The sequence below is a fragment of the Ovis canadensis genome, chromosome 5, assembly GCF_042477335.2.
Source record: "Ovis canadensis isolate MfBH-ARS-UI-01 breed Bighorn chromosome 5, ARS-UI_OviCan_v2, whole genome shotgun sequence".
Lineage (NCBI taxonomy): Eukaryota > Metazoa > Chordata > Mammalia > Artiodactyla > Bovidae > Ovis > Ovis canadensis.
In genome coordinates this window covers 32861726-32876787 of record NC_091249.1, presented here as the reverse complement: position 1 = coordinate 32876787, position 15062 = coordinate 32861726, and the positions used below count along the sequence as shown (strand labels likewise).

At 50.6% G+C, this 15062-nt stretch overlaps 1 protein-coding gene across 1 annotated transcript in view; it reads left to right on the top strand.

Annotated features, from left to right (window-relative positions):
- ATCAY (ATCAY kinesin light chain interacting caytaxin) overlaps window positions 1-15062 on the top strand; it is a 32332-nt gene that overhangs the window by 11720 nt on the left and 5550 nt on the right. Inside the window, exons 2-8 of the mRNA XM_069590314.1 lie at window positions 2886-2944; window positions 7327-7548; window positions 9068-9253; window positions 9653-9755; window positions 11489-11620; window positions 12498-12584; window positions 14429-14527. Of these exons, the coding sequence (XP_069446415.1) occupies window positions 2886-2944; window positions 7327-7548; window positions 9068-9253; window positions 9653-9755; window positions 11489-11620; window positions 12498-12584; window positions 14429-14527 (888 nt within the window). The remainder of the gene's footprint in view (window positions 1-2885; window positions 2945-7326; window positions 7549-9067; window positions 9254-9652; window positions 9756-11488; window positions 11621-12497; window positions 12585-14428; window positions 14528-15062) is intronic.

Sequence of the window (15062 nt, the reverse complement as noted above, 5' to 3'; positions counted from 1 at the left end):
GAAGCTGAATAATATTCCAGTCTGTGGATGGACCATGTTTTGTTTATCCATTCATCACTTGATAGACATTTGGGTTGTCTCCAGTGTGTCAAGCTGCTGTAAGCATTCGGGTATGAGTTTTTGCATAGATGTGTGTCTTCATTTCCTTTGCACCTCTGCTTAGTTTTGACTTTTGACCTCCATGAGAGCAGGGTGTCACCCAATTCATCCTTTACCTCCAAGACCCACCAATACTCCTGGAAGATAGTGGTTACTCAAAGAACATTCAAAGGATGGTGAATGGGAGAAAGGTGGGCAGAGTAGGGGAAGGGTGTGGAGGAAAAAGCATGATTATATTCCATCCTGCAGAGGGTGCCAGCTCATGCCCTACGAAGAACAGAGGCGATAGAATAAATGTGTCCTTGTTGTTGTTCAGCCACTAAGTCGTGTCTGACTCTTTGCAGCCCCGTGGACTGCAGCACACCGGGCTGTCCTTCACCGTCTCCCAGAGTTTGCTCAAGGTTATGTCCATCGAGTTGGTGATGCCATCCAACCATCTCCTCCTCTGTCGCCCCCTCCTCCTCTTGCCCTCAATCTTTCCCAGCATCAGGATCTTTTCCAATGCGCCGGCTCTTCACGTCAGGTGGCCGAAGTATTGGAGCTTCAGCTTCAGCATCAGTCCTTCCAATGAATATTCAGGGTTGATTTCCTTTAGGATTGACAAGGGACTCAAGAGTCTGCTGCACCACGATTCGAAAAGAAAAGAAAAAACGCCCTACTGTCCTTCTCCATCAAAACAGTTCCCCGTTTAGCTGAGCTGGCACTGCTGAGTTGTAGAGATGAGTTACCGCTGCAGTGCCTCCCTGAGTCAGCAGGCCCTGCAGCTGGAGCCCCTGACAGACCCGTGCGCTCTGCAAACCCTTCCGCCTTAGTATTTCCCTGGGGAGCAAAGGAGCCAGAGCACGTGGGTCAGAATCAGGCAGAGTGAGTTGTGGTCCAAAAAACAGCCTGGGCATTGCCAGGAAAAGCAGGTCTTGTTTTGCAAATTCGTGCTCCACCAGTTAAAGGGGCACAGATGCATAGCTGGCTGCCTTTCTCTTTTTAAAATTTTACTTTTTAGTAGCTTTAGATTTACAGAAAAGTTGCAAGAATATTACAGAAAACTTCCAAAACACACACCTCCTGTAATTAACATCTTAGATGAGGCTGATACCTATGTTACAGTTAATAGACTGGTATTGATACATCATTATTAACCAAAGTCCACAATTTATTGAGATATCCATAGCAATTTTCTCCTAATATTCTTTTTCTTTCCTAGGATCCCACCCAAGATCCCACATAACATTTAGTCATCATGTCTCCTTAGGTTTCTCTGGGCTATGACAGTTTCTCAGACTTTAAAGAAGAAAAAGATGTTTTGATGTAGACCATTTTTAAATTTTTTATTGAATTTGTTACAACATTGCTTCTGTTTTAAGTTCTGGGCCAGGAGGCATGTGGGATCTTAGCTCCCCTGACCAGGGATTGAACCCTTGCCCCCTGCATTGGTAGGTGAAGTCTTAACCATTGGACCTCCAGGGAAGTCCATCACAGACTTTCCTTGTTGTTGATGCCCTTGATGGCTTTGAGGAGGACTGGGGTCAGAGATTTTGTAGAACTTCCCTCCGTGGGAGTTTGTCTGGTGTTTTTCTCATGGTGACCCTGGGGCGCTGGGTGTGGGGAGGAGTACACAGGTGAGGGGCCGTCTCATCCATCATCTTGGGGTGCCTGTCCTCAGCATGACTCTTCTTTGGTGTTGACCTGCATCCCGGGCTGAGGTCATGCTGGTCAGGTGTCTCGACTGTAGAGTCACGCCTCCCTTTTCCCATACTGTCCCCTTTGGAAGGAAGTCATTGTGCCCGACTCATGCTTACAGAGAAGAAGTTACTCCCTATCTTCCTGGGGATAGAGTGTTTACATACATTATTTGAAATTCTCCTGTGCAAGAAAAATTTGTCTCTTCTCCCCATGTTTATTTATTCAATCACTTGCTTGCTTCTGTATGGACTCGTGGACATTTTATTTTGTCCTTTGAATCACCATCCAATACTTCATGATATATTTTGTTGGTCAGGCCTGTCCAGCGTGGGCCATGGAGAGCGCTCTCAGTTGTCTGCTATGTCTATCGGACAATTTCTGGCTCATCGGAGACCAAACCCTGTGGGGTCAGCCCATGAAGAATGCTGCTTATATTCCAAATATAATATAGATGAGACCCTCCTTTTCTCTGGGCCCCAGCTTTTACTATCCAAAAAAAAGGTTTACGGGACTTCCCTGGTTCACCTTCCAATGCAGGGGGCAAGTGTTCCATCCCTAGTGGGAGAGCTAAGATCCCACATGCGGCAAAAAATAAAATAAAATAAAAACATTAAAAAAAAAAAGGAGCAATATTGTAACACATTCAATATGTGTGTATGTTAGAGGCTTCAGTCATGTCTGACTCTTTGGCCCACCATGGACTGCAGCCTACCAGGCTCCTCTATCCATGAGATTCTCCAGGAAGAATACTGGAGTGGGCTTCCATGCCCTCCTCCAGGGGATCTTCCTGACTCAGGGATAGAACCTAGGTCTCTGCATTGCAGGCTGATTCTTTACTATTTGAGTCACCAAGAAAGCCCAACAAATCGTCCACATCGAAAAAAATGTATTAAAAAAAAAGGCTTAATATTTGTTAGATTATCTGATGAGAGCCCTCTGGTGCTGATGGTTTGTGATTTTCTGTGCTCATGAACAGATGTATTTTCTCCCAATGATTTCCCAAAACTAAACAAATTCTGTTACTATCATTCTGTCTGAACTCCACGCTTCTGCTGCTGGACTTGTGGTGCCTGGTGGCTGGTGTTCACTCCCGGCTGGGTCTGCAGGCCACTCCCAGAAGAGACGGGGATGGACTTGCTTGGCAGCCCCACAGAAGACACGTCCTGTAAGTTTCCATGTGTGCAGAAATGGACACATGATCTGGGCTCTGCCCAGGACTGTAACTGTAGAAATGTCAGAGGCCATGCCTCCTGGATGGAATGTCACAAAAGGGGGTTGTTCACCTCCAAGGCCTGTAGGGAAAAGCAACTGTGATGGTGACCCAGAGATGTGTGTGGAGTCAGTGTGTGGTGTTTCTGTGTGTTCTTGAACTGGTGGCTCAGCCTCTTTGTGCCTCCAATTCCTTATGTACGAAATGCAGGTAGTGAGCCTTCCACAGAAGGATTAAATGAGATGATTTATGTAAAGTGCCCGGGGGAATGCCAGGCATAAAATCAGGAGGGCTCTCCTGCCCTGAGCACCCAAGAGGGCTCATGGGTCTGAGGACACAAAGGCCTAGACTTTGAAAACAGGGGGTCTAGGGCAGCGAGATGGGCTACTTCAAACACTTGTTCTCCTCTATGGCATCTCCTGGCAGAGTCCTGCTGAGAGCTCCCATGCAGCCCGCATTTCCCCCATGCAGCCCATCACAGAGCCCACCCTAGAGAGGAAAGACTACCCAGAGAAGGATAGCCACATCCCTGAGGTTACACAGCAGCGAGTACCAACTCTGCCTACCCCTGTACCATACTATGCCCATGAGCCAGCTAGAGGGATCAAGCTGTCCCAGGTCTCTGGGGCCAATCTGTATGGATCTGAATGGCTGGTCACCCTAGAGTGCCAGCCATTTTTCCCACCTGAGCATACATTCTCTGCCCAGTGTTGTCGCATCCCCACAGGGTGACCTTGAGTGACTCCCTTCTCCCCCTCTGGGCCTCCACTTCCCACTTCTGTAAAACGAGGGGTGTGTGGTAACAGTACCTCACTTCCTAGGTGTGACTGCCTCAATGATGGCCCCCAAAGGTATCCAGATTCTAATTCTAAGAAACCACAAATGTTCCCTCAGGTGGCAAAAGCAATTTTGCAGGTAGGATTAAGTTAAGGAACTTGAGGGACCTCCCTGGTGGCTCAGTGGTAAAGAATCCACCTGCCAGTGCAGGAGACGTGGGTTCAATCCCTGATCCGGGAAGATCCCACATGCTGTGGAACAACTAAATCCATGCACCACAACTACCTAGCCCACGCTCTAGAGCCCGTGCTCAGCAGCAAGAGAAGCCACCTCAGTGAGAAGCCTGCGCCCCGCAACTACAGTGGCCCCTGCTCACTGCAACTAGAGAGAGCCTCCATGCAGCAACAAGACCCAGTGCAGGCAAAAATAAATGAGCAAATAATTAACTTTTTTAAAAAAGAAACTTGAGATGGGGGATGTGAACGTTAACTGTATAGAAGCCAGCTACATGGGCAAACATGATTCTAGATATTTCCGTTGATGGTGTTTTCTAAATGAGATTTAATTTTAAATTCATGCACTTTGAATAAAGCAGATTGCCTGTCATTGTGTGGGTGGGCCACATTTAATCAGTTGAAGGGTTCAAGGTGTGGGGGCATTGAGGCAGGGAACTCAGGTGTGATTCATCCTGGGGCAAAATTCCTCTCCAACTGTGAACCTATGAAATCAAGCAATCTCTCTGCTTCCAAAGTACAAAGGTGAGACAGACACAGAATAGATATTCCCACTGCAAATGGGAGAAATTGGAAGGATGAAGGGGTCACGAGTCCCAGAGAGTCTGAAATTTGGCAGGGCAAATTCCACTAGGTTTTTTTAAAGGCAAATTCCGTTAGGTTTGAAGGCTGAAGAATCATCCTCTTTGGTTCAATGCCCTTTCCTCTGGGTCCACATGGTGACATTGCTGCCTCTGTGATTCCTTGCACTTTCAATCTTGCAGTCACCATGCTGTGATCCACAACCTGATCCCACCAGCATAAGCAGCAGGATTCTTTTTAACATACTTATTTCTTTGAGTGGGTTGGGTCTTAGTTGTGGTGCACAGGCTTATTTGTTCCATGGCATGTGAGATCTTAGTTCCTGGAAGAATGAATGAATGAAAATAGTCACTTAGTCATGTCCGACTCTTTGTGACCCCATGGACTGCAGCCCACCAGGCTCCTCTGTCCATGGAATTCTCCAGGCAAGAATGCTGGGTGGGTTTCCATACCCTTCTCCAGGGGATCTTCCTGACCCAGGGATTGAACCCGGGTCTCCTGCATTGTGGGCGGGTTCTTTACCATCCGAGCCACCAGGGAAGCCAGAATCAAACAAAATTCCCTGCACTGAAAGACAGATTCTTAAGCACTGAACCACCAGGTTAAACAGTATTTTAAATCAAGTGCTCCTGATTCACTGCTCCCAACACACTTCCAATGAAAAAGGCAGGGTAAGTTGAGAAGACTGGAGTCATATCCCTGGGAAGGTCCCTGCCTCAATGTCCCCATCTGTAAAATGGGTAATATTTTCCATCTTACAAAGTCATGGTGAGAGCAGGAAATTATGCCAGTGCGTCACATATAGCAGACACTTGGTAAACATGACTTATGGGTTTTTTTCCATTTTACTTATTTATTTATTTTTGGCTGTGCCAGGCCTTCACTGCTGTGCAAGGGCTTTCTCTAGTTGCAGCAAGCGAGGGCTATTCTCTATTTGCAGTATGCAGGCTTTTCATTGCGGTGGCTTCTCTTGCTGCAGGCTCAGTAATTGTGGTGCTTCGGCTTAGTTGATCCGAGGCATGTGGGATCTTCCCAGGTCAAGGATTGAGCCTGTGTCTTCTGAATTAGCAGGCAGATTCCTAACCACTAGACCACAAGGGAGGTCTGTACCTTGCGTCTTTATAATTTTCTGCCAAAATGCATATTTCTATACCGCAGTCTCTTGAAGCAGTCTGACCTGTTGCTTATGGATCGAGAGCTTCAAAGTGAAAAAAAAATATATATATATATATATATATATATGAGATTCAAAATGAAAAAAAAGGTAGTCCAAGGATTTCCCTGGTGGTTCAGTGGCTGACTCCAAGCTTCTAATGCAGGGGATATGGGTTGGATCCCTGCTCAGGGAACTAGATCCCACATGCTGCAAGTAAGACCAATCAAAGCACAATCAAATACATAAATAAAAATAAATACTTTAAAAAAAATGTGGTCCATTTAATTATGGATCTATGAATGTCATCCAATATAAGAGAGGGGTGAGATTCTCCTTGATGTTGCTCAGTCGCTCAGTCGTGTCCAACTCTCTGCGACTCCATGGACTGCAGCACACCAGGATTCCCTGTCCTTCAATATCTCCTGGGGTTTGCTCAGACTCATGTCCATTTATTAATTTTGTCTTCAAAGGCTATGTATTGAAACAGGGAGAATTTCTGGGCTCTCTGGAAGGTCAGCCTCTTTTCCCAGAGCTGCCTTTGGGGGAAGGGATGGCTTTCCTCCCCTTGTAAACCCCATAAGCCTGAGGGGTTAGCTCTGCTCCAAGGGCTGTTAGATGGCCTTAACCCCTTGGGGGCAGCCCAGGAGGTGAAACCACCTTTTATAAGGAGACCAGAGTCCAGGCTAAGCGTCTTTAGGAGGAAGTGGTCCAAACCATGGGGAATATCCACCCCCATGGGCTTCAGAGTGACGTGGGAAGATCCTGCCTCCCTGTGCCTCAGTTTACTCATCTGTCCAATGGGGCAGTAGCAAGGCTGCAACTGACTCAGCAGTAAAGAATCCACCTGCCAAGGCAGGAGATCCAGGAGACACAAGAGACACAGATTTGATCCCTGGGTCAGGAAGATCCCCTGGAGGAGGGCATGGCAACCCACTTCAGTATTCTTGCCTGGAGAGTCCCATGGATAGAGGAGCCTGGCAGGCTACAGTCCATGGGGTGGAAAACAGTCAGACATGACTGAACACACATATCTGTCTACAGAAGTCGGAACATGAACATGTGGGCTAGGGCCTGGCCTGTGTTATGTGATCACTAAAAGTTAATTGTTAGAGTCACACATCCCAGAAAGGGAAAAAGCAGAACTCGGACATTCTCCATCAGCCTTAGCCAGAAGGAACAAAAGGCGCAGATACTGGCAGGTCTGGAGCTCAATCTGAAGACCAGGCTGCCTGGGGACTAATCCCCATGTCATTGTTTGACCTTGATTCGACTCACCTGTGAGTCCCATTTTGCAGATGGTAAAACTGAGTCAAGATCAGAGCAAGGTGGCACTGCAGGGTCACAGAGCTGGTGGGTAGCAAGGTCAGGCTCTGAACCCAGGACTGTCCAATGTCCAAGTGTCTGCCCTTGTCCTCCAAGTTGGATGGTTCCATTAACTGCTGTTGTGAAAGGATGTTGTCTGATTTCTGAGCACTCCCCACGGCAGGGCAGAACAGATCTCTGTCGGATCTGGAATAGGAGAAGGGGAAGAAAAAACAAGCGACTGATTTGGTTTTGCTTTGACTTTCTGTTTTCCCTTTCCCCCACAGCCCCTCCCAACACGCTGAACTTCAATGGGGCTCATCGTAAGCGAAAGACGCTGGTGGCCCCTGAGATCAACATTTCCCTGGACCAGAGTGAGGGCTCCCTGCTGTCAGATGACTTCCTAGACACCCCCGATGACCTGGACATCAACGTGGATGACATTGAGACCCCTGATGAGACCGACTCACTGGAGTTCCTGGGGAACGGCAATGAGCTGGAGTGGGAAGGTGAGGTCGGTTGCTCACCGTCCCTACCCGACCCCCAAATCGGACCCCATTGCTCCTCTCAGCTTCTGGGGCCATCTTGCCAGAGTCCCCTCCTCCTCCATTCCCAGCGGGCAGGGCTTCTTTTGTTGTTTTGGGTGGGGTGGGGGGTTTGGCCACGCTGTGTAGCATTTTAGTTCCCAGACCAGGGATGGAACTTGTTCCCCCTGCATTGGAAGCATGGAGTCTTAACCACTGACTCACCATGGAAATCCTGGGGTGGGGCTTCCAACCCAAGACTCCCAAAACAGGCCCTGGGACTGCACATGCATTCTCTCGTGGACTTGTGGACTTTGCTGGGAGATGTGTCTTTCACCCGATTCACTTGATCAAAGGTGATCAAGACCAGAAGGAGGGGCCGCCCCCTGATTCCACAGGTGTACGTGGAGCGGGTCTTGATTGCCATGTAGGGGTAGGGTAGAGAGGGCAGGGACCGTTGGGAAAACACGGTGCCTGCCTGCTCTCAGGGCAGTCAGAAAGCAGGGCTCTGGGTAACAGAACAAATGGGCACAAGGTAACTGCACCTGGTCGCTGGTGCTGTGGGAGAAATAGGTGATGGGAGAGGGCAGGGGGGCTCATTCAGGCAATTCAACCCTCCCAAGGGACACTGGGCCACATTTGGGGGCATCTGTGGTTGTCACAACTTGGGGGATCCTGGCATCGAGGGGGTGGGATCAGGGATGCTGCTCCACACCCTGTAGTGCCCAGGATGCCCCCCACAGGCAGTGACTGGCCCTAAATGTCCACAGTGCCCAGCCCAAGACACCCTGAACCAGGCTTCCTAGGGTGAGGAGGGTTCTTCTGCAGGGTTGTCGGGACTGGCCTCACTGGGTGGGTATTACTGGAGCTGATATTCCAAGGCAAGAACACAGGTCAGAAAGATAGCAACAGGGAATTTCCCTGGTGGTCCAGTGGCTAAGACCCCATGCTCCCAATGCAGGGGCCCAGGTTCGATCCCTGGTCAGGAAACTAGATTCTGCATGCTGCAACTAAAGACCCTGCATGCTGCAACTAAGACGGCGCAATCAAATAAGTACTTTTAAAAAAGGTATCAATGGTGGTGTCCATGGGGACGGAAGCAGAGGCACAGCATTTGTTGGGTGGATGTGAAATATGAAGGGGAAAGAGATCGAAGATGGTAGCTGGGTTTGGGGCCTGAGCAGCTGGGGAAACAGCCAGGCTATTTTCTGAGGCGGGGAGATTGCAGGATGACAGATGGGCAAGAGACAGATAATTTCAAGAGTGGTTAAGAACCCCCGAGAAGCCCAGAGAGGGAAAAGAAATGTGTGCAAGGTCACCCAGCAAGAAATGGGCTCTACCCGGAAAAAGGGTGAGGTGAGTGGTCTTCCTCTGGCCTGGGGAGGAGAGGAAGAGGCTCTGTGGCCACGGGCGGCCAGGGCAGCCCTCCCAGAGAGGGAGGCTGGGACGAGATGTCCAGATTCAGGCGTCCCTCCTTCTCACCCTCCCTGCTGCCCTGCTCCAGATGACACTCCCGTGGCCGCTGCCAAGAACATGCCTGGGGACAGCGCGGATCTGTTTGGGGACGGCTCGGCGGAGGACGGCGGCGCAGCCAACGGGCGTCTGTGGAGGACGGTGATCATTGGGGAACAGGAACACCGGATCGATCTACACATGATCCGGCCCTACATGAGGGTGGTGACCCACGGAGGTGAGACCATGCCCCGAGGCCCCCTCCTGGCTCCAACAACTAGAGGGCCCAGGAGCGGTCCTCTCTGAACCTCGGTGTCTTCTTCTGAGTCAGGGGGATGTTCCGCTGTAGTGTCTAGGTGTGCAGGGATGAAACTCACATGGGGGCAAGGCTTAGACACGTGGGGGCACACCAGAGGTACCCATGAGGGTGGCTGGCATCCCCCATGGAAGATGTTTTCTGGCTTCTCTAGCCAGGCTGCTGGGGCTCAGAGCTGTGTCCTCTGAGTACGGGCAGTGGGTGGGAGGGGGCCGGCCAGCTATGAGACACGTGCACGGGGCAGAGCACAGGGCAACTCAGAGCTGGGAGAGGGCTCTGCCCAGCCCTGCCCAGCGCTGCTCACCAGCTGCCTCTCCGCAGGGTACTACGGCGAAGGTCTCAACGCCATTATCGTCTTTGCCGCCTGCTTCCTCCCGGACAGCAGCTCCCCCGACTACCACTACATCATGGAGAACCTCTTCCTGTAAGTGACCTGGCCGCTCCATCCCAGCTGCCCACAGTTCTGAGGTTCCCAGCCGGTGGGCAGGACAGGCAGCAAGGACCACACTGGGTGGTTCTGCCCGGCACCAGGGAAGGGCTCGACCACGGGCAGACCAGGGTGGGCTTCCCCGGTGGCTCAGCGGTAAAGAATCCACCTGCCAATGCAGGAGACACAAGAGACATGGGTTCGATCCCTGGGTTGGCAAGATCTCCTGGAGGAGGACATAGCAACCCACTCCAGTATTCTTGCCTGGAGAATCCCATGGATAGAGCAGCCTGGCAGGCCCCGGTCCTCAGGGTCCCACAGAATCAGACTCGACTGAAGCGACTGAGCATGCATGCCCACTATGCGATAGCCACAATGCTAAGGGCTGTGTATGTGAGAGCACGTTCCTCCCCAGCAAGACTCTGTGGGGCAGGTACAGTTGCCTCCCATTCTGTGGCTGCAGTGCTTGAGGCACAGAGAGGTTAAGTCACTTGCCCAAGGACACACAGGTACAGTTTTGCTAGGATGGAGACAGATAATTAAGCATAAAGCACCTGGTAGGACTTCATTGGTGTCCAGTGGTTAAGACCACACCATCCTTGGGTTCTTAATGCAGGGCTGTGGGTCTGATTCCTGGTTGGAGAACTAAGATCCTGAAACTCACTATATGCCTCCTGGTGTGGCAAAAAAAAAAAAACCTGGCAGATGACAGTAAGAGCTCAGCAAATTGTTATCACTCCTATTTTCATTATTATGAAGATTTCCTTCTTCCTCGGGAGACGGGAGTGAGGGTGGGTGGACCAGAGGAAGAGGAAGTACCCATGGAAGGTCAGATCAGAAAGTGGCCTGACTTGCCAGGGAGCCCAGTCTCCCTGATTTACAGATGGGGAAGTGGAGGCCGAAAGAGGAGAGGATTCTTCTGAAATCACTTAGGGGGAGACAGGGCTGGGATGGACCCCAGGTCCCTAAAGTCAGGTGCAGTGGACCACTGGCTGTGGGTATCTGTCCCCCAAGGGCATCTGGGGCTGTTGAAACTTACATTCCAGAATTAATGGAGACATTAGATGAGTTCAAGGGTATAAATCACTTGGCACCCAGTAAACACTCAAAAAAATTGTTTAGTTGTTAAGTTGTGTCCAACTCTTTTCGACCCATGAACTGCAGGGCGTCAGGCTTCCCTCTTCTCCACTGTCTCCTGGAGTTTGCTCAAATTCATGTCCATCAAGTTGGTGATGCCCTCCAACCATCTCATCCTCTGTGGTCCCCTTCTCCTCCTGCCCTCAGTCTTTCCCAGCATCAGGGTCTTCTCCAATGAGTGGGCTCTTCCCATCAGGTAACCAAAGTACTGGAGCTTCAGCTTCAGCACCAGTCCTTCCAGCGAATGTTCAGGGTTTATTTCCTTTTAGGATCGACTGGTTTCATCTCCTTGCAGTCCAAGGGACTCAGTTTTTAAAAAAACAAACAAACAAAACTCCTCAGTAAGATAGTAACAACTACTATCACTGTGCCCACTGACCCAGATTTTGGGGGGTGTTTGGGAGTCCTCTGCTCCCCTCCCCCGCTATCCGGCTGAGCATGCCAGGACAGCCAACGACACCTGAACAGGTGTGACACAGCCAGCGCAGGTAAAAACAGAAAGGAGGGGACAGAGGGCTTAGGCCCGGGGAACCGGGCTTCCTGACTCTGAACCAGCCCTGCCGGGTCCCTGGTCCTCTGTGCCCCATGACTAGGTACGTCATCAGCAGCCTGGAGCTCCTCGTGGCGGAAGATTACATGATCGTGTACCTGAACGGCGCCACGCCCCGGCGGAGGATGCCGGGCATTGGCTGGCTGAAAAAGTGCTACCAGATGATCGACAGGAGGTGAGTGCGTGGGGCTGAGGGACCGCCTCGCACTGAAGTCCCTCCCACTCTGAAAGGGCCAGACTGGGCGGCTTCAACACCAGACGTGAGTTGTCTCCTAGTTCTGGAAGCTAGAAGTCCTTGGTCAAGTTGTCCGCAAGGTCGGTTCCTTCTGGAACCGTGAGGGAGAACCGTCCCTGTGCGCGCCTGGGTGCAAATGCCCCCTTTTATAAGAACACGCCAGTGACTGTGGGTTAGGCGGCAGGCCCTGCTGGGATATGATCTCACCTTAGCTAATGACCCCTGCAGTGGTCCCGCTCCCAGACAAAGAGGGCTGCAGTTCAACTCGCCCGTAGCAGGCGCTTAGAACTGGGGGCCCTAGAAAATCTTTTAGGAAGGAAAGGTGATGTGGCCATGCAAGGGCTTCCCAGGTGGCGCTAGTGGTAAAGAACCTACCTGCCAATGCAGGAGACGTAAAAGATGCGGGTTCAATCCCCGGGTCGGGAAGATCCCCTGGAGGAGGGCATGGCAGCCCCATCCAGTATTCTTGCCTGGAGAATTTCATGCACAGAGGAGCCTAGTGGACTGCAGTCCATGGAGTCACAGAGTTGGACACGACTGAAGTGACTTACACACGCACGCACATGGCCACACAGTCAGATCCTCAGAATCTAAATTAAGAGGGAGCCGGGGCCAGACATGGGCTCTGCCACCTGCAGACTCTTCCAGGGGTGGGGGGGCGTGGGCTTAGCTTAACCAAAACTCAGTCTCCTCCCCGTCAATGGAGATCATCAGAGCACCGCCTGGGCTCACAGAGTGGGTGACACCCCTTAGCTGCTCCCTCCCCGGGGCTTTCCCCCCAGGGAGCCCATATTGCTTTCTCTGCCTCCCCACACAGACTTCGGAAAAACCTGAAGTCCTTAATCATCGTCCACCCATCCTGGTTCATCCGCACCGTTCTGGCCATCTCCCGCCCTTTCATCAGGTGAGATCGTGATCTGAGTCCAGATACCCACCTGGGTTGCCATGTGTCTTTTTTTTTTTTAATCACCATTTTCCAGCTCCTCTTTGGGGAGTCTGTATTGTTGCTTTACACAGTTTAAAATTGGACTTCCCCAGCAGTCCAGTGGTTAAGATTCTGTGCTTCCAGTGCACGGGGATTTTGGGTTCCATCCGTGGTGGGGGAACTAAGATCCCTCATACTGTGTGATATGGCCACTATATGGACCTTTGTCGGCAAAGTGACGTCTCTGTTTTCTAACACACTGTCTAGATTTTTGTCATAGCTTTCCTTACAAGGAGCAAGCGTCTTTTGATTTTATGGCTGCAGTTATCATCCACAGTGATTTTGGTGCCCAAGAAAATAAAATCTGTCACTGCTTCCACTTTTTCGCCTTCTATTTGCTATGAAGCGATGGGACCAGATGCCATGATCTTAGTTTTTTTTAAATGTTGGGCTTCAAGCCAGCTTTTTCAGTCTCCTCCTTCACCTTCACCAAGAGGCTCTTTAGCTCCTCTTTTTATTTTTTATTATTTTACTTTTCGGCCATGCTTCTCAGCATGTGGGATCTTAGTTCCTCAACCAGGGATCGAACCCAGGCCCCCTGCAGTGGAAGCTCCGAGTCCTATCCACTAGACCACCAGAGAAGTCCCCATTTGATTATTTTATGACTTATTGTACAGTTACTTTCTCTGAGCCTTAGAGAACATAACTCATTGTTAGAAAACCTGATTTGACCTTGAAAAGGAGTTTATTTGGCATTGTACCAAAATTAGATTTAAGGTAATTTTTTTTTTTTTAAAAATCACAAGTTCAAAGCCCCAAGCTGGTGACCAGTCACATCAGTAGTAGCCAGTGGCCAGAGCTGGATTTGGACAGGAAGAAGCCATTCACCCGGGAAGAATGGAAGATGAATCAGCAGTCCCCACGTGCACCTGTCTCATGCCCAAGTGACTACGGGTGCCACCAGACAGTGACGATTGTGCCATGAAAGTGTTCTTGGGAAGACTGACACAGAGGAGCACCTCCTGGGGAAGATGGAGCCTGGAGTCTGATATTAATAGCATCTTGTCCCTCTCTGCTTTCTTCCTTCTTTCCCTCTCTGCTCAAAAGTCCATATAGTCAAAGCTATGGTTTTTCCAGTAGTTGTATATGGATGTGAGTTGGACCAAAAAGAAGGCTGAGTGCCGAAGAATTGATGCCTTCAAATTGTGGTGCTGGAGAAGACTCTGGAGAATCCCTTGGACTGTAAGGAGAGCAAACCAGTCAATCCTAAAGGAAATCAACCCTGAATGTTCATTGGAAGAACCGATGCTGAAGCTGAAGCTCCAGTAGTTTGGCCACCTGATGCAAAAAGCTGACTCACTAGAAAAGACCCTGATGCTAGGAAAGATTGAAGGCAGGAGGAGAAGAGAGCGACAGAGGATGAGATGGTTGTATGGTGTCACCGACTCAATGGACGTGAGTTTGAGCAAACTCAGGGAGATAGTGAAGGACAGAGAGGCCTGGTGTGCTGCAGTTCACGGGATCTGAAAGAGTCAGACACGACTGAGCGACTGAACAACTCTCTGCTCAGCAGGGACTGGTGTCAGACACATGGCTCAGGAGCCTTCCCTTCTTGCAGGCGGAGACCCCAGGTTCTGCTCTGTACCCGCACCAGGGGCAGGGGCTGAGGTCTGGCATGGGCTGAGAGGGAGGTTTGGGTGAGTGTGCTGGGCATCCTGGAACGGGGCTGCGTGTGCATCCCTGGCTGCCATCGCTCCCTCTGACCCTGAGTCACCACCCCAAGGGCTGGCTTTCAGACGTGTCCCTCCTTCTCCTCCCGCCAGCGTCAAGTTCATCAACAAGATCCAGTATGTGCACAGCTTGGAAGATCTGGAGCAGCTCATCCCCATGGAGCACGTGCAGATCCCAGACTGCGTGCTACAGTGAGTGTCTTATGCTGTGGGAGCACTGCCCCACCTCCATCCCCATCATCCCCAGAGCTGTTCATCTCCCAACCTCCCATGCTCTGCCAGTCAGGCTGCCAGAGAACCAGACCTGAGTGGGAGAGCAAGACAGAGGGAAATAGAGTGAAACAGGCGCCTGTGAAATGACAGAATACAGCGGACCTGGCCCCTCTAGTGCAGGCAGAGGGGCCAGTGAGTCCTGGCCCCTGGCTTGTCTTTATAAATAAAGTTTTATTGGCACACAGCTATACTTGTCCATTTACAAACCATCCACGGCTGCTTTCGAGCTACAACAGAATCAAGGGGTTGCCACAGAGACTGGTCTGATAAGCCGAAAATATTGACTCTCTGGCCCTTTGTTGCGGGGAGGGAGCATCTGTAGACAAAGCCACAGTAATAATAAATTGCTTTATCCTGGCTTTGTTTAGGGCAGATGCTAGAAATGTCTGCTGAGTTGCAGCAACACCAGACACTGGAATATGCCAGTAAAACAGCTATCCCTGCCCTGAGGTGG